Consider the following 20,441-nt stretch of genomic DNA (forward strand, 5'->3'; position numbering starts at 1 on the left):
GGCATTTGGTGCACAAATGCAAACGAATGGCTTTTTTCCTTCTTAAACCACACATGACTTTTATCCTTATTATCTTACTACTGACAGCAAGTAAGTCTTGTTACAGTTAACTAGGAAACAAACTTGCTTGCCAAGAGACCAGTGTTGAACTACCCATGACACTTCAGAAACCATACACTAGTAAATTATATTATAACATAAAAGAAATTCCTCCTGAAAGCGGTTATCCTGTAAGAAACGTGGGTATACAAGGCTTCCCTCTTTCCACTACATAATGAACACATTAATAGCTATCCAGTCACAGTCTTTCATTTAAATTATGCACGAAACATGCCAATTTGAAACTGGTTGGTATATAGAGCAAAAAGAAACAACACAAGGAAAATAGTTATTTTCACCTCTAAAAGGATAGTTATGTGATAAATTAACATCATTAATGCAAACCTCATTATTGCAACTACACAGTACTATCATGCCCGTTCGTACTTAATTTTCTTGTGGAAATTACATTATACAACACAGCATATAATCGGTTCTGATTGGGGTAGGAGAGAACCAGTCGTTAACTATGACTAAAATGACCGGTTTTCCAGCGCAGTTGTCTTCTAATTAAATCTAAGTGTGGAGCACAGTCATTGAGATATGCTGTGATGATTTGCTTGGAAGTCTTTTTCCCTTTTGTTGTTTCCCTTCTGCTTATCAGACTGCCTTACACCTCTACCTTACTAGAGCAGGAAGGAACCCCACTGTGCTCCCAGCAGATGCCATGAAGGTCTGCATTACTCACCTCCTCATCGCCCACACGCAGGAGCACGGTTCAGCTCTCCCTGGTGGAGGACCTAACAGATATGAAGGTGCCCTGATGGATGTCAGGAGATGGAACCACGCGCACGGGATGGGATGTCAGCAAGAACAGCACTGCTCCCTCTCAGGTCCTGCGTCCCCACATTTGGAGATGTGGGACAAACCCACACAGGACAAACACAAAGCGCCCACGGGGCAGGACATGAGGAGCAGGGTCAGTGAGCAGGGATAGGGCACAAGCAGCTGAAATCCCCAGAGCAGAGTGCCCGTGGGCCTGCAAGGCCTGGTACTGGCCAGGCTCCAGTAATGGCAGTGCAAATTGAGGCCCTGGGGAGCTGGGAGCACACAAGCAAGCTTTTGTTCACCAAACCCCAAAAATGTACGTGGGAGATCTGGGAGGTTGCTTCCATTTAAATGGCATACATATTTCTAGACCCAACGTTAAGCTGTTTTACTCTGTTTATTGCAAGTCCTGGGTGATCTTATACCTGGTAAGGAAAAGATTTCTCCTAGCTAGCACAGTGACAACTACTTAAAGTAACGATCATCTGCTACTGCACACAGTGTGTCCATTTACTTCCCTTCAAAACTTCTGGACAAGGAAGAAATCAACAAATCCAGTGCGATACACCTCACAGGACAAAATAAAATAAAATAGTAGAATAACAAAGTAAAATATAAATACAGTTTGGGGGGTGGGCGGCAGGAAACAACAGACGGAAAAGCACAGCAAAAAGTCATTTGAAGGGACACAGCCTTTTCAGCGTAAGCACAGCAGCTGATTAAAATGTTCTGATTTTAAAACACCTTTATTATTATAAAGTAAAACAGAATTTTGAACTAAAAGAAACAAATTTTATTCTAGTGGACAAAACTGTAGATACTTACAAACATCCCCTCAGCTCCCCTTCCCACACACATGCACAGATATAAAATTGGGTTACTTCTCTGTAAATAGGCTTAGCTCCTGTAAATATATCTCAGGATTTTAGGTGTACTTTTTCACACTGTAAGATTTCCATATAGAACCAGTTTAATCTAACTCTCTCTGATTATTATTAGAAACTCATTATTTGAGGACATCTATCTTTACAGTAACTATGCGCCATTAAGGAGCACAATGCCCGTAATTGTTTAAAAAAGCCATAGGGGGTGGGGGAAGGGAGAAGAGGATCAGGAGGAGGGAGAAGGTAAAGGAGGGAGCTTTTGCAATTAGAGCAGCAGCATCTACTCTGAATTTTGCCCACTGGAACATTTACACATTAACGAACTAAGTTTAAAGTTTTCTCCATCCAAAATCATGAATGAGTCACTCATTACACTTTTACGTAACACATGTATTTTTGTCCTGATGAATATTAAATGCCTTCTTACTGCCACCAGGAAAAAATAAATGCCCTATTTACTCTACTACACAGCACTGATACCTCAAAAGAGGACTGTAGCATTCAGTGTACAGCTAATGCCTACTATTTTCTGGGGAAAATTCCTTATAACCCTCCTCAACTTGTTTGTAAGGTTTGTTGCAGACCTGCATATTCCAAGTTGTGCAAGCTGCAAGGACACAGTGCCTCTGACAGCACCCAGAAGTGGCAGCTGGATGGCAATTGCTGGGATGCAATGGGATGCAGTGCTCCCTGATGCTCCACTTGAGCCTCAAGCTGCAGCTGTTCTGGCAGCTCTGAAACTGGAAAGTACAGGGACCTTGGCTAAAAACTACTGCTGATAGTAAGTGACAATGAATTCCACTATCTCTAAGCTGCTGACATCTTTGGAGAAAAATAAATATGTGCATTTGTCAATTGTTCAAAAAATAACAAAACATCTTTCCTTAGTCAGTAGTGAAAATCACTGCTCCAAGTGAATTCTGGTGTCAGTTGTCCAGCACTCTGTATCACATGGATAATGTATCACCTCATAACTCTTTGAACATTTATAACTAGTGAAAACATTAAAAACATCATTAACAGAGGTACTGGTTACTCACAGTCCCTACAAGCTCAAAATCAAATTCGTTTTACCTCAACTATCTTTAAAAAAAATATAAAAGAAAAAAGAAAAGAAAAAAGGCTTCTCAAACTTCTTAGCTATCCATGCCCCAACAAAGACACTCTCTGCACACAGGTACAAAACTGTGCCACTGATATGACTGTTATGTTGGCAAAAGCTACACGCCAAATAGCAAGAAGTGCTTCATACTGCTAATTACATGGCATTCACTAAGTTTGAGCTTCAGCTCTACCAACACTAATGTTAACCTGGGAAAGAGATACAATTTTTCAGTTGAGTACTGCGCCATCAGTGAAATCATTGCTAGCACTAAAGTTCGTAAACTGAAGGCAGAAAAATGTACCAGTGTTGCAGCATAAACAACTGCTGCACAGGACAAAAGATAAAATGAAATGAATAAAAATCGAAGAACAAAATGAAAATCAATGATTAGAAAAGGTTAATTGCTGCACAAACACTTTCCAAAATACAGTTATTTCAGCTTTTATCAAAGGCAGAGAGTAAGAAATAAAAATTATCAGAAATTCTATAAGGACATGAAAAATAACTATCTTTAAAACAGAATATCTGCCTGATATTTATGGTATGTTCAATACAGCACTAGCACACATATGTAGTTAATATAAAGCAGCAGATTTAACAATGGGAAGCTGAAAAATAAGAGTTTGTAAAGTAAGTGTGCACTCAGCTAAATAGCTAGAAAATTTACATTCTCCTTCTATATAAAAACAATTTTCTTAGCTTAAACCAGCAATTTTCTGATGGTCTGGTGATATCTAGTTCACATATTGTCACAGGTGACTTTAACACAAGCTTACTTTTATATTATTTTCATTTTGAATTTCCCTATTTTAATCTGTTATATTGTTTGTCAATTAAGGTTAAAGCTCTTCATAAAACTCCCTACGTATTTTAAATGCAACTAATATGTAGAGAGTGCAGAAAAGGAGTGATATGGTACAAAGTGAGTTTGCATGCAACAACACAGCACTATTCTTTTAGAGCTGCAAGAGGAAACAGAATTGTATTCATTTACCAAGAATGTATTTCTACAATACTGTAGATAGCGATATGGTGCACAAATGCCAACAACAAGGGCCTGAAAATAGGATCAATTCTTTTCCTCCTCAGAAACAATCTTGTAAGCATCTCAGTTCCCAAAGACATAAAAGAATAGTTACTTTTCTGAGATCTTTTGATATCGCTTTTCATGGTGGAGCTACCCATGAGTGATGGGAGAAATCTCTTTTGAAAGTAAAAGCGCACCTTCAAGTGTGTTCAGATACATCTTTGCTGTTCCTTTCTGTGTTTCTCAAGTTTCACTTGAAAAGGATGCTTGATTTTTTAAAATTTGGTTTAGGTATCACAATGGGATACCTTATATCAGTCAGTGCTTGCAAACCTCATTCTTCCAGTGCGGAATCTAGCTGTTTCTTTCTGTGTCAACACAGGAGGCTGAAGTAATCAGATAGGTCTAAAGAAGACAGTGGACGTTAACCTGTGCTTTCTCAGAATCTATGATGAGTAAGTTCCTACATTCAACATGACCATGCTGAGCCGCAAGATATATAAATAGCTACTTTTCATCTAAAAGCACAGCGATCACAGAAGCTTGCACAGCAGAACTATCAGTTCATAATATTTTAAATGTCAATATCGATACTATTGTCAAAGATTCATCATTTCTGCATATAACTTCATCCTTTCCGTCCACCCTCTGCTGTCACTCAGAAATATAAAGTAATTGTTGGCTCTTCCCCTCCCCACATCTCCAGAAGAAACACACACACTGTAACTATCATCTGCTGTGCTCTACAGGAACACCTTTATGGCATCACAGTTCTCATAGTTTTATTAAGTGATAATTCAAGCTGCCTATAGCTTTGTATTAATTGCTCACATGCTAGAATGGAGAGACAGAAGGAAAAAAAAAAAACAAAACACCTCACAGAGGAAAACAGGGATGTTATTTGTAGCATATCAAAAGGCAGGCAATAGTTGCTGTAAATAAATCAGGAAAAACAAAAACAAAAAGCAACAACCTTGAATGAGAGCACAAAGATACTCTCCCAGCACAAAACTCTATAATGCACCAGTTCCAGCCCCTTCTCCCATCTCCTCTCAATATTCATTTTCAGATTCCATTCAGATCAGCAGGAATTACAGAAACATGCATCAGTATTAAGTATTTTCTCAAACTGCAGATGAAAAACAAAAAGTTTAATTATGACCTATGCCAGAGAACCATTCATTCAGACCCTGCTTAATTAGATGTGAGACAGCTATCTTAGATCACAAAGTTTGACAACAGTATGCTCTTATTGCAAATAAGAAACAGATTACTGAAACCAATTCATCATCACCAAACTATAACCGGCGTGACACACACGCACATTCAAAAAATATCCCACAAAATCAATTGTGGCATACATCTTCATGCGCTGAGCAATTCGCATATGGAAAACCACCCATTCACTTTAACAGAGTGCATGAAGCATTAAAAGTAGAATGAGAAAGGGTTAAGATCGGATAAGAAAAATCAGTATGTGATTTCCAAGCCTGAAGAAAAAACGGACTCTCCTCACCAAAGTTTGCTATCGTATCAAAATAATCTCAGCATTTTTCTCTCCATCACTTTCAAGATACCTGAAATTTAACTAAATGCACTGGCAACAGCTGCTCTACACTTGAAAGAAACAGAACAACTATTTTCTCAATAACAGTTAAATAATATGACTGGTAATTGCTATTTCAATGTTTCATGGCACATTAGACTACACACTTAATAGCACATTATAAAAAATAAAAAAGCAGCAAGTGACATAACAGTCATCTGCAGTTGCATTATTTTTAATTATAACGGAGACAGACAAAACTTTTTTCCAAATGCAGAAAAAAATAAAGAGCAAAAAGTTTTATTCCCTTATTTGCATAGAGTAATGCAAAGCTCTTGCTATTGTGCAAATACCGCAGCCGTTGCAGCAAGGCACATTGCTCACATGATGAACCAGGTAGCTCAGCATTATGAGCTGTTTGACGGGAGGAACAGACACACAATATTGCTATTACCATACTGTGCGTGGCGACACCTCGCAGCAATATGACTCAGCCAAATGGAAGCGTGAACCCCACGCTCTCATCGCAGCCACCCGTGAGCGCTGGCAGCCAGCGGTGCTCCGTGCAGTCCTCGCCCTCCCCTGCCCACGCTGCCCTGCCAAAGCCCCGCTCCCTCCCAGGTGCTCCAGTAACTGAGCCTGACCAACTATTCCTCCTTCCATTTTACCCTCGCTTGTCACGCAGTTAGACCAAGATCAACAGGTATTTAGAAGCAATAATAGCGAAGTCTGCTTGTATTTACCAGGTGGCTGCAAATACAAATTATCTTCTGAGAAACATAATACACATCCACGTGCACTCCTTAACATGCTGATCAGGGGGGTGGCAGGTACAATTATTAAAGGACTGAAAGCCTTAGATTTCCTCTGACCTCCATTACAGCCTGGGACTCTCTGCTCCTTGAAGGATAAGATTGTGTTTGTCGAACCTCCCGGTAACACACTGCCACTGGATTTTCTCTGTTCTGCTTTAGCTATCGCCTTTTAAAGGAAAGCAGTTTCACTAAAGGAGATGTATATATGTTGTTTCGAGGTTCTGAGATTTTTTTTTTCTTTAAAAAGCAACAAAAAAATATCCCAGGGATTTTTAATGCTTGCGTTTCTCACACACTCTATAAAAATATCATTGACGTAAGGTGAAAAGGTCACATGCCTCATGGAAATGGAGCCAAATGTTCCAGTAAGGATTTTCACCTGGAAAGTATCCTTATATCTACTCCTGCTTATTGGGGAAAAAAAAAAAAATATTATTATTTTTGCAACAACAACAACAAAAAAAACACAACTCCAAGCCCTTTCCCAGCCTGCGGTTCCCTGACGTGATCCTTCCCAGCAGGAAGATAAGTTTTCACTTAGAGGATAGCATCTCTAGCAGCAAGAGTTTAATACTCTGCAACAATATCGGGGATACGCAATCCTGAATTTACAGCTGTTCAAATTACTTCTATAGCTATACCGTTCATTTTGGAGCAGATGCTTATCTAAAATTCCATATATTTTGGTAGCCATAATATCTGATTTTAAACAGCCTCCAATAAGCCAAAGAACAGTGCTAAAAGAAAAAAAAAAAAAAGCCACAAAAAAAGCTACAGTGGGCCTGATCCTGGGAACTGGAAACCCCTGAAACCCCTGCAGCTTTTTGAGCTAAACCGTTTTACACCAGCTTAGGACTGAGCCCAGTATGCACAATTCCACTTCCGAGTTGATCTTTTATTTTTATTCCACAGGTACAGTGCTATGCTTCCCATCGACTCTGTTAATAACAAATGAGAACCTCTAATTAGTTTATCCTGACTTCTTTTTATAGTTATTTTTTGCTTTTTCTTATCGGTGACTCAGGGAGGGCTGGGGGGAGTGCTGACTGATCAATTAATCAAGTGTTATTGACACGCAGTATTCTTCAACATTTCAGAAATGTCTGCAGAACAATTTCCTCCAATCATAAGATCAATGAATCAATGTAAAACCCCAGTAATTAAATTTATCAACTCGGTATCAATACACCTGGCACTTTATGAAAGTATTATGTGAAGTTTGTTCTCTTAAGGGATATATTGATTGAGGGCAAAGAGGCAAATATTTCTATTATTAGATCTGGGAATGCTAGTTCAAAACTCAGTCTGTTATAAACAACATACAAATGTTTCATATTCACAGATCTCATGCTGATTCTGTACCATTAAACCCACTCCTAACTGGCAGATAAGCCTATTAATTGACGATTAAGACTACGGGAAGATCAGTCATTATATTCAATGCTTCTTATACACGTTCATTGAACAAACGTATTGATAGGAACCGTGCAAAATCATTTTCCTCTAGGATTTATATTTTAAAAAGGAAAAGAGCATCTAAACAGAAGCAGATTTCAAACCTCGTTCATGCAGCACAGAATAGCCTTAATTAATTAAATTTTAAAACTAAAGCTTTGCACTGGGAAACATTATCAAATCTCTCTCCATTATATACGGTACTATTACTAACTGAGAGATGAACTATAAAGCCTGAAGATGACACATCTGATAAGAAATAAAGAAACAAAAACAACATCCAAATATTCTACACTTTGATTTTTAAAGGGCTAGGATACAGACTATTCTGAATACATATTTAGTAACTGTTCCTTAGTATACATGTGTAAGCAGCTAGGGCAGCAAAGTTCATGAAGAGCTATTTTATCAATTATCAGAAAAAGAGATGTAGGATTTTTATAATGAGGAAAAAACACACGCGGTTTTTGCTCTGCCTAAATAAAAAGTTGTAAGGATAAAAGAACAGTTGATGACATCCAACTGTCATTTATTCCTGTGATTCCTACAATGAAGATATCAATAACAATCTTCATGTTTCTAAAATGCTAGTAGAATAAGAGAAGCAGACGTGCATGTTTTTACAGATGTTCCAGTAAATAAAAAGCATTTCATTGTGTACAGAAAGTATCTTATTTTGAAGGGGGAAACAACAACAAAAACCCCAAACCCACTACATTCACGTAGGAGTCACATCCTGTTACAAACATCAAACAACAATGAGCCTTTATTACCATGCTATGATTCCTTCATTTCAAACATGATTAATTAGCAAGTATAACACTCACCACAACTCCCACCACGCTGCAGCTTGCTGCCTATTTGCAAATGGGTCTCTAACAAGTATCCATAAGTATTAGTCTCATTTATGACACTGAAGAAGAAGAGTCAAATCATTCTGATGTAAAGACTTCCTTCATCCCTTAGCCAAAAAAAAAGAAAAAGAAAAAAAAAAAAGAAAAAACCCAACAACAACAACAACCCCCACACACAAACAACAAAAGCTTCCCCTTTCATTCATCCAGAGGTATTCCTTGATAATCCAAACATAAACTTCATACAAAATGAAAAACTTTTTAGAGAAGTTGCTAAACAATTAAAATGGTTGAAAATAACCACGGAGAAGGGAAAAGAGCAGTTTAGACTTCGTTTTGGCTTTTTTCTTCCTTGAATCCTTGCTTTACATTAAATTTGAAATACGCTGCTTCTGGTGAGAATGAAAGTACAGTTCACGTGTCAAAAATGGAAACAAAAAGAGGATGAGGAGGGAAAGACACACTTAACAGGACCCTTAGTGTGGTTTAAGCTGTGCAAACAGATGTCTCCAGATGTACCACTCCTGCAATAAACATTACTTTGGCAGTAAAGGAAACTTTGCTTCACAGGGAGGAGAGGTGAAAGCAAGATTACAAATACACGAAGAGCAACAAGACTGGGATGAGAGGAAAGAAAATCTGAGATTGCCTCCTCAAACTGAATGCTATAAATACCGTCACAAAAACAACAATGGGAAAAGGCTCAATTTGAAAGCAACAGATGTATTCCCGAGCAAGGAAATCTCCACCACGGAGTAACGCACGAGCACTGACACAGGATCTTTAAAACCACGAACACGGATGCATGAGTGCAAAGGTAAAGTTTTGACATGAAAATAAAAATCAGGCGGCAGATCCAATACCTCCTTGGTTTACCAGCTCTGTATCACAGATACTTGATGATTTTGTCACGCCTTGAGCTGAGTCATTTTTATGTGCAAATCGGTCCTATTCTCTCCAGCTTTTTCAATTTTATAAATTTGGGATCAAAAACATCAAAGCAGCTCCCACTTCGGACCTAACTTTTAGAGGATCAATGTGACAAGCCACTGCTTGATAGATGTTTCTCTTGATAAACGACTTGTTCAAAAGAGACATTGTAGCTTTCATTTCCTGACCACAACACACTTTTAATTTGCAACAGCAGAGCTGCTGGAGTGTGACCGGTTCCCACTCCGCAGCCCTGCAGGACTGTGGCACTGTCAGGCCACATACATGGCACAACAAAAACTCCGGCAGAGCCACATCCCCAGTGAGATTTGCAGCGAAACTTTTCCTCAAGCAGGAGTCTGACCACATTTGATTTCTCTAAAGAGTGGGCTTTTAAACCTCCCTCCCAGCCACCTCCAACCCCTAACACTGTAGGGAATGTGAAGGGAAGAGGGGAAAAATCCTATCTGGAAATATATACTTAAGTGTTATAGCATATATACAGCTGCCTGATACTACCGTGTTTATTACACACATCTATATTACTGCTACTATAATTATTATTATTATCTGGGAATCGCATTTAACAGTCCAAACCGTCCACACCATCCAATTTCAGCTCTCAGCATACTGTCCGATTCCCGATTTAAAATTTATAAATGTAATATCCTCCTCATCACAAGCAGCAGTCCAATCTGCTCTGAATATATATTACAGCTTTAACATCACAGAGGGAAATCTCCCATCTGGCAATCACATTCGCTCCAACAGCTCTAGGAAAAAAAAAAAAAAGGAAAGAAAAAAAAAAAAAACGCTCCGCTCTCACTCGCTTGCTCTCCTCCTTAAAACATTTCTCAGGGCAAATTATGTGCATCTAAAATAAACAGTCGCCTTATTGATTGCTTCAAAGTCAACAAGTTCTAAATGCACACTGCAATCAGATCATTCCTGTCGTATAGCACCCGGGATATGTTTAGCAATATAGTCACCTACAGCACCAAAATAGGAGCGTACATTGTGCAACTGCTCTCTCAATCTCTTCCCTGCATTCAGATATGTTATTACGAGAGATCATCAGCCGCACACGCCAGACCTCCCCCTTATCCCAAACACACGCACTCACGCGCGCACGCTCGCTCCCAGGGTCTCTCTCCAGCCTTATTTTTTGCACCCAGACGCTATTAAAAGTGAACGTACCCCCCTTTTTTGGTTGCACAAAACAGACTAACGGTCGCTTCTGTTGTTAGCTCCTTAGCCTTCATTGCATACCTAGAGGTGCATCTCCGCACCGCTGGGAGACCCACTGAGATTCCCCACGCTCCATTTTATCTGACTTTTTGAGGAGGGGGCGGCGGGGGGGCCGGAGCGCGGCCGCGAGCACCACGCCAGCTTCAGCACTCGATTACTGCCTGCTGCCGCACACTGAGAACAGAGCAGTGGGAACCAGGCACTTGGAAGAGGGCATGGAATACCACTTCTCCAGCAGCATTAAGCGCTCAGCCACAACACTATTTTTGTTTGTTTACAGGCAAAACATCCCTCCCACCCCAGCCCGATTAAAACCTCCAGCAGATGACTGAGCTGGAAGTCAAAGGGGGAAAAGCAGCTGGAATTCAAGGAAAGACTCAAAAACCATTAATCTGCAAAGGGAAAAGATGCATTTCAGGCATGTATGCATGAGGACGTACATAGAGGTGCACACATTCACAGTTACGCGGTTTCCCCCTCAACAACCACTGAGTTTTGCTCATTTACATACCATTGGAGTTCAGTGGTGTGTACAGTGCACTACCAGCAACATGCAACTTTGGGTTTTACAACTGCGATCAATACAACAGACAAAACTAATGCTAGAATCAAAGCAGAAATGATAAACGAATGATAGCAAGAGAAAAAAAAAATGTTTATATACACACACAAGTGGAAAATATACTATGAAACATCAGGTATTTACGACACAATATTTGCATGCAGCGTCCTCGGTGCGATATCATGCCATTTAAATTGGTCTTTGCTATTTAGATGCAAAGGAAGTAGATCCCAAAACGGACGTACCATAAACACTGGTGCTACTGATCATTTCTTGCTGGCAGCACAAAAAGCTGAATTGGATTTCTCACAAGCAGGAATTCCAAAGGTTGCTTTTCATTAAAGCCACTTTTCCTCTCAGCTATCAAATGTCACTGCCTTGAAACGTGGGCCCTTTCGTCAGGTATTCATTTAACCTACATGCATATAATTAAGTGGGAAAGCAACATCAACAAAAAGGGGATCTCAGATCACAAGAGAAGAAAGAAAGGGGGGAAAAAAAAGCACATGACCAGGAATGCAAGTCCATGTCAATTTCACTCACTCCCATTGAAACTAACAAGAGCTCCAGGGAGGATAGTAATAGGATCAGTGGATTGTATATACCATTAAATTATACATCTTTCTCTCCCTTCCAAGCCAACAATACGCCCACCACGCTGTCCCCCTCCGCGGCGATGTGCTTACATGTTACTGCACCAGCTCCGCTGACACGTCCGTGCCCCCCCGGCCGAGGCACGGCAATTTAAACCCAACTTTTGTGTGCCGAGGTTCTCATTTGCTCTTATTTGCTCCGAAGTAAGTTGCCTCCAAGTCCGGCCCCGCGTTATCGACACTTTATTATTTTTAATGCAACTTGAAAATAAATCCAATTAGGAGGAGGAGGAGGTGGGGAGGGAGCTGGCAATCGCGAACTCTTAATCTGCCTACTATTGTTGGCAATGATCAAGGAGGAGAAACCATGCACCGCGGCGGTGGGGCTGGACTTTCCAGACTGCGCTCGGGAGAGCAGAGCGGAGCGGTTCATAGCAAACAGCGGCCGCGAATTACACAAAATACTTCGGGCACGGCCGGGCGCTTAAAAATACACGGCTGTCTCGCAGAGCTCTACGGCTAAATAAAATTTAACGCGGTGGGAGAAAGACCGAAAAAAAATTTTTTTTTTTGAAAAAAAAAAAGGAAAAAAAAAGATCCTCTTACCTGGAGATTTGGTTCGAGCACCCGATAGGTTAGAGCGGCATCGATCCGGTGTGTTTGCTGATGAATGGGGGCTCGAGTTAAGTGAAGGTGCCTATGATTTGAAATCATTCCAAGTTTTTGAAGGGAAGACTGACTGCAGCCTCTGCCATGTTGGAATTTCAAACCCAAAACAGCTGCTTTGCAAGGAGCCAGCATGCCAGCAGCTGGACGCCTGCGCAGAGCGCCGCCGAGCCAAATTCAAATCACTTTCACGCGAAGAGCCAAAGATCAGTTTTCAAAGGGGGAGCGGCGCGGGGGGCGGGGGCGCTCCGCGGCTTTGCGCGCCGGGGCCGCCGCTTCCCGCGGAGGGTTGCGGGGCGGCCTCGCTCCCTTTCCCCGCGGCGGCGGGACGGGGCCCGCGGGCTTCCGCGGCGGTGCAGACGGTCGGGCCGGCCCCGGGCGCGGCGGCGGCGGCGGCGCGGGGGAGGACCGGGGCCTAGCGGCGGCCCGTGGCCACGGGGCAGGCGGACGCGTGCAGCAGCCGGCGGCGGAGGTCGCCCACCCGCCCCGCCCCGCCCCGCTCCGCTCGGCCGCCTCGGGCCGGTTCCGGGATTGCGGCTCGGCTCGGCCTGCGCGGCTGAGCCCCTCGCCGCCCGCCCTCTGCGCCGCGGAGCCGGGGCGCGCCGGCCGCCGCGGCCGCCGCCTCCCGCCCGAGGAAAATGGCCGGGGCGAGGTGACCCGGTGCCCGCCGGCTGGGCCCGGCCCGGGCGGCGGCGAGCGCCGCGCGTACTTGCGCCGTGCCCGCGCCTCGCCCAGGGAGCTGCCCGCCGGAGCCGGGCTGCGGGCGGCCGCGGCCAGACGTTGCCGATAGCCGGGAATGGCTGAGGGGCCCCGGCAGCCACACCTCCCTCGGCCCGCGCTGCCGCGGCCCCGGCCCGGCGGGGGATGGCGGGCGGCCAACGGCACGGCACGCAGCTGCCGGGGACTCCCCCGCGTCAGAGGAGCTCCCCGGGGGGCTGTTAGAGGGCCTTTACGGCCCCTTCGTGCTGGCGTGAGGCGGCCGAACGGCGCAGAGCAGTACTCCCTCGCACGCAGTACTGCCCGGCACAGGGTTCTTTCTGCTGCCCACCCACCCTCTGCGCCCGCTGTGCCACGGCACCCTGCCAGCTCACGCATCCCTGGGCACCGCCGCGACCACCACCTGAACCTGCAGCTGAGGGAAGGGAAGCGAGGCTCACCTGTGTTCCGCTTCACACCTGGGAGCGTGCCGTGCTGCTCTAGGCTCTGGGTTGGGGTCCTCCTTCAGCCCCGCTTTCTCTTCTCCCGGGCCTGCTGAAGCGGTCAGGGTATTTTGGAAGGGGTGTCTGCCTGCCCTGCGCATGGGAAAGCTGTATCGTGTTCTGTTAGTGAGAAAGGAAGACACGCTGGGAGCATACACTGTGGAAGAGGCAGAGTCATGGGGACTTAGCATCTGGAGGAACGGGCACGGGCTGCTCTTCTGGTTAGTTTCCTTGAGAGCAGCGCAGTAGGCCTAAGAGTCAGAAGCAGTTACCAGCAGAAGCTGCAGTGAGCTGTCTCAGCCAGTCCCTGTCCTACCAAGCAATGGAAGAACTGCACAGAAAGGCTTGACTGATGCGTTCCATGAAGTGATTCAGTCAACTCAAAAGGATTTTCACTAGCTGAAAACTCTGCAGGGAAGCAGAGTTTTATATGTGCCCCTCAGGTGACATATCTGTGCCTAGAGATTAGAAGTGAAAGGACAGCAAATACAGCTGGACAAGCTCCTGCTCATTAAGAGTAGTGAAGGTATCCCTGGGTTGCTGAGGGTATCATTTAGACTGTTTTGTGAGGAGAGCGCTGCTAGTACAGTGACAAGATGTCCTGAAGCCAGAAGATGGTTCTAGAGCAGCAAGAATATACTTGTGAAAATGCTTTTGTTTCCCTTTGTCTCCCAGCTACAAATGCACATGTGAAAACAGTTTAGCAGAGTACTGGGATATAAAGAGTTATTTTTAGAATGTGAGGCATAGTTGTAGCAACAGAAGCCTACAGAAATTGCTTCTAGACTCTCAGAGCAGGTGAGAAATACACCACCACACCACAATAACCCCACCTCTGCAGATAGCAGTTCTTTCCAGTTCTCACTACATTGGCCAAGCTACGTGTGTTATTATACTTGGTCATCTCTGATGCTGAAATCTGCAATACAGCACATTGCCTCTGCCTGAGTTGCCAGCACTGAAAAGAAGTCATGATCCCCAAGGTTATGAAATTGGGCTAAAAGCCACACTATAAACATAAGAATTATTATTTTTGTCTTTTTCTATTATACATCAGGGTTCCTTTTCCGATTCCTTTTTCCAAAACCGTGACACAGCGTACCTTTTTCCTCAATTGAAGGATGAGTTTCTTACAGAATTGCAGAGCTCCACAACTTGTAGTAGTATGAAAACAACAGCAACCATCACAAGGCATGGGGTGTAAACATTATTAGATGAGCACCAGTGCTTTTGAAATTTTCTGACCAGTGAAGAACACATTTATCAATCTCAGCATTGTATTAACCTCAGTATTTTCATTTTATATACCTATATTTTTCTTCCCTTAAGGCTTCTCATGCCACATTAAAATAGCCAGAGTTGAAACAATAGCCATGCAGTATGTTTGTATGGGTTGACATTCATCTCTGTGCAGAAGGTCAATGTAGGGCTTACGTACCATGTTAAGTCCTTATTTTGAGTTCTGAATTAGGCTGAAGTGAAGGCCTTGTTCAGCTCATCTGTTCTGTGGATGAATTCCACTCTTTGTTTAAAATGCTACCGAACAGTCCTGAGCCTTTTGAATGGGAAATTCTCACAGACTTTGAAACTGGGAATGCCACTTCGAGCCTATTTCAAGATCTAGGTGAAACGTTCACAATGAAATTCAAAACCACATGAAACTTGCCTGGCTCCGGGTTTTGTTTCAAACTCCAAACTCAGACCAGGCTCCTTGAAAGGTTCACAGACCTTTTCAGCAAACCTAGATTAATAACATTTAATCCATTTGAATTGTGAAAACAAAACAAAACAACAAAAAATGCCAGAAACAGAGAACAAGCACATCTATGCTACTGCATCAGTTCTCCCAGGGGTGCTGATGAGATGCATGCACTGTAGCTAATAGAGTATCTTGTAAAGGTTTTTAAGAGCTATAATAAAAACTGTGGTGTTCTGTGAAATAGTCTTGCCTTGCTCCCTCTGTGCTGGGGAATTCCCTCACTCTCCAACTCCTGGACCTCTCATGGGACAATCATAACTGCCTACTCGAGGTGTTGCAAGTATTCTTTTTTTTTTTTCTTTTTTTTTCCTGGTGGTGGTTTGGTCGTATAAACTATTCTTATCCTTCGTTAGGAGCACAACTCCTTTGTGCTCAGGCAACCCAAATCTTCAGATCCCCATCAAGCTGCTGAGGTGGCTCCAGATCCCATGTGCTGGCACATTTTCAGAATGTATGGCAGGAAACACCTTCATGGGCCTCCTCATCAGCTGGGACATGCTGCCTCTTATCTCTCTGACCAGCTTGGTCAGTCACAGAGACCTTTCTCTTTAGATAGAGATTCAGAGTGCTCCCCAGAAGAAGCATACCTGCTACATTTTGGAGTGTCAGCATAGGTGCAATGGCTGCTGTGGTTGCTGGAGCTGGGAATCCCAAGAAGCAATTACACATGGATGGACCTTGTGTCAATGTAGATTAGAAGTGATTGTCTTCCATACAGGCAAATAACTCCTTGCTGAACCAGTGCCCTAAATAAGCCCTCTAGCAACAAGGGGAAAACCCACAAGTCAAACACAGAGGGTGAATGCATTGCAGATATCCAGGAAATGTTACATGTTGCTTCCAGGTTCTTCCCAACCAAAGGAAAAATTCTTCTCTGCCAGCTTATTGCAGTTCTACACGGTTTGACTGGAGCTTCAAACAAACCTAAGTCCCTGGTCAGTGACTAAGCCGGGAACACACAATATCTTTTTTGAATCCTTGAGCACACAGTGTGCCAGCTAAGGTACTGGGCAGTACCCGATATCATAGAAATCACTTGACTGTGTGCTTCACTAAATATTACTCCTGACTGTGTCAGAAAATAAAGGATTTATTTTGAGCACATCTGTCTGGTTTTGTCCACAATGAATTTTTGCATTTTCTCTGTGCTGACATAAAAACTCATAACTTCACAAGCTGCAACCATTTTGGGTTAGATTCCAGGATTTTGAAGATATAGCATTCCTGATACTTTAGTTTTTGTTTATTCATTTCCATTTCTGTGAAAAGGGGACATGGTCCCCTTGATTTCACTGAAATTTCAAGCCAGACCCTTTATTGATCATTTTTGGTTGTTTTATTATTTGATGCTTTTGGCATCACAAAGCTATTGGTCTCTGAAGTCACTTCCATTTTCCATTTCAGTCCTAGAGGAGAAATTGTTCACAATATCCAACAAAAATATTCATTTAGCAAGTGCTCCGTGTAACAGAACAACATATAGATGTTTGTCACATAAACATCTGACAAGACCTATGCCTTCTGGCATTTCTTGAATTTTGAGTGCTTAATATTTTTACTTTGGTAGCAAATGCATTTTTAATACAATTTCTCTTTTTTCTTTTTTTCTTTTTTTTTTTTTTTTATAAAGCAAACCTTAATACAGAAAGTCCCTCTTGGGGAACTATGAGAAAACTATGGGAAGGAATTGAATGTTTTTATGGTTTTTGTTCTCCCTCTCCTTTTGTTTTTTACTGTGTTGTTCATTAACTGGATAAGAACCACACTAATCCCTATCATTTGCCTTAACGGATATATAAAGTTATTTTCATTATTTGAAATAGCCCTTTCCCGTTTAAATTAGAGGAATATGAGGTGCCCACTTGAGGCCAGTATTTGCAGAAACATTTGACAGTGACTATAGAATACCTAGGCTCAAAAAAGACAAAGCCATTATTTTTCCTTTCCCTGTCTCTAATTCCTTACAGGTATTATTTTTGTCTTCGTGCCAACATCTCTCTCATTTGCTTCCTGAGTCACAGTCCTTCCCAGATGCCTCCCTATCTGGTACAAGTTTCACTCACAAAGTCCTTCTCCTAAACCATTGTCACATTTTATGACCTTCGACTTGTGCTTTTTACCTGTGCCCAAACACATTTTCCTTTGTTTCTTTCCCTTCCTTGAAGGTCTCCCTCTTCTGCATTCCAGTCAAGCTGATTCTTATTCCATGTTGTCCAGTGATTTGCAGGAAGAAGGCTGAGAACATCTGATAGACACCTTTATTCTCTTTGTGTTTAGCACCACTGGCAACTGAAAAGAGAAATCTGAGAGCAAGTCCGGCTCAGATCTGCAAGCCCCAGGAAAGAATACATCCACTGCAGACAGAATCTTTGAAGAAGCTAGTAAATGAAATATGCAAACAATTTTGCAGAGGTTTCTCCAGTCTGAGGAAGACCTTCATAGGATGGTGAAGGAGGAATATTCCCTTCCCAAGCTTTGAGTCCCACTGTAAGCAAGTAGTCAACAAAATATTTCAAAAATTTCTTAACACAAGAAATACTGATTTTCCCTCAGTGTATTCTGAGAAACAGCTGACCATATTTGCTGGAAGTTTTGAAAAAATAGCCCAAGGCAGATATTTGGCATGAAAATTGCTGCCCAGTGGTCTATGTTCAACAAAGCTGTAAGCAACTAGGAAAAGGTTCTTATAATGAAGACTTCACTCAAAGTGTCCCTCCCTTGCAGCCTACAATTAATGATTACCAGTAATAAAAGTGTATTTTACTCAGCACTTAATGATTTAATTTAGTAAGTCCCTGGAAAGAAAAAAAAATCACTTTGTTTTGGAGGGAAATTAGAATAGTGAATATTAAGCAATCACAGGCTTGCAAAATCACAGCCAATGTCACACGTTCTTTCCAAGCACTCTATACGCTCTTCTCAGAAACATTTTGTATCTCATTTCCAAATGCACATTACAAAATCTGCCATTTACTTTACAGATGAATGTAATTAACTTTGGGATCAAAGAAAAGAAAAACATTTAGCAGAACACTGAAATTGCTGAGAATCACACACGTGCACAGAAGAAAGTTTACCTAATAAAATACATGCTGTAGGTTCTGCATGTCTAATAAAATACCCACAGGACTTTATTTAGTTTTAGGAGCAGATTTTTACCTTTCTTCTTCTTTTTCTCTTTTCCTTTTCTCTTTTCCTTCTTTTTCTCTTTCTCTTTCACAACTAAAGGTTCCTTTACTCTTAGACCAATTTCTTGCTTTAAGTGACACTCTTACATCATGGTATTGATCTCTTCAGAATAAAATTCCTTTTATAATAAAATAAAGACAGTGTGTATAACTTACTGCTTTAAACATTGTCTTTAATGTTGATTGGGTACATTTAAATCATGAAACAACATTACCAATATATCTCTGCAGTCATCTCTAATAAAGCTTTTCAAACAAGTGAAGCATTTGTATCCATTCTAGATAAGAATGCTGTGCTTGTGAGCCTTAATCAAATATCCAAAAATAAAATGCCTTTCCAACACTCAAAAGCAACAATATATCAGACAAGTAAACCTTACATTTAATGAAAAAAAAGTTAAAAAAACCTATTCAGACTTCAAACATATCTACTCAGATTATCGGAGCAACACAGCTCTTCTATATGACATTCTTCGATTGCAAGAAATATATTGTCTCACTTAGGAGACAAAGAAGTTAATAAAGTAAATTAATGTAGTTGGGTTTGGTGCTGTCAATGACAGCATCCTTCCCCACTGCCTGTAATATAATAACTAAATCTTGCTAACTTATACTTCTTACTTCCTTAGAAAGTTCAGATCTGCTGAATGCACAGCACTGGCTGCAATCAACAAGGCACTTAAGCATGTGCTTAATTTTGTGCACATGAGTAATCATGTTAAAGTAAATGGAACTCAAATGCTCAAAGTTAAGCACACACTTAAGTGCTTTGCTGGATCAGAGCCAGAACATGACAACTTGCAGGTTATCCTTACTGCACAATAAGAGATCACAAACCTTAAATATCCTGTAAAAATCTCCTCACACTTCAAATCAACAGCATCAAAGGCAAGGACAAAAATACAGTAATAAGTAGCTGCTGCATTCTTTTCTTCTGCTACAACTCACTAAACTGGCAGCAGCACTTATGATATAGCAAATTACCAATACAATAAATTCTCCTAATAAGTATCCATAAAATTACAATTTATTTTAAAGATCATCGTTTGTAATTCTATTCTCATAAGACCATTAGACACACGGGTCTTTTTAATTTTAAAAGACCTGCTAATAGTCCTCACAAAAGAATTTATTCAAGACCTTGACCTTAAATTGATAAAATTGCACAGCTTAATCAGAATTAAAGATGAGTCAAAGTACTGTACAATATTATCATGGGGGTCAACATAGCCCTTCAGCAGCTATGCAGAGGATGCCATTAGTACCACCACTTTGGGTATCTATGGTTCTGATTCTGGGGATCTAAGGATTCTGAATTAAATGTTTGTACTAAGTGTCTTCTACCAGTTATGCTGAAGAGGCACAGAACTGGTTATATTGGAGGGAGTATTGTTCATGTTGTTTTTTTCTTTTGGAGCAACTGAAAGGACTGAAAATTTTTCTAAGCATCTTTTCAATTCAGCCTCAGTTCTTCAATTCAAAATCAAATTTTTTATCTACTGTGCTTGCTAAATACCCTGTTATTTAGTGTTCTGGCTAAGTAATGCTTCAGCATTCTCCAGGATCTGTTTCTTTCTTCAATAATCAGGCATCAGTTTTTTTGTTGGTACATGATTTTGTTGTTGTTTTGTTTGGGTTGGTTTGGGTTTTTTTTGTTTTGTTTCTTTTTTGGTAGGGTTAGAAGCTATATGTTGTATCCAAATTTGACTGATTGATGACAATATTCAGATATAGGGAGCTGCT

At 41.6% G+C, this 20,441-nt stretch overlaps 1 protein-coding gene across 10 annotated transcripts in view; it reads right to left on the reverse strand.

Annotated features, from left to right (window-relative positions):
* FIGN (fidgetin, microtubule severing factor) overlaps positions 1-12,877 on the reverse strand; it is a 96,023-nt gene extending 83,146 nt beyond the window's left edge. For 6 of the 10 annotated variants that reach the window (XR_016468223.1, XR_016468222.1, XM_090143872.1 and 3 more), the window contains exons 1-2: positions 12,493-12,877; positions 11,539-11,708 (exon numbers count right to left, since the gene is read on the reverse strand). Coding sequence is in view for 1 of the 10 variants with exons in the window: in XM_090143872.1 (XP_089999998.1) it covers positions 11,539-11,563 (25 nt within the window). In the remaining 9 variants the exon portion in view is untranslated. The other 4 variants (XM_031599549.2, XM_090143871.1, XM_090143876.1 and 1 more) reach the window with 3 other exon arrangements.
* Between the last annotated feature and the right edge of the window lie 7,564 nt (positions 12,878-20,441).

Source organism: Phasianus colchicus, chromosome 7 (genome assembly GCF_987193195.1).
Source record: "Phasianus colchicus chromosome 7, bPhaCol1.hap1.1, whole genome shotgun sequence".
NCBI classification, from domain to species: domain Eukaryota; kingdom Metazoa; phylum Chordata; class Aves; order Galliformes; family Phasianidae; genus Phasianus; species Phasianus colchicus.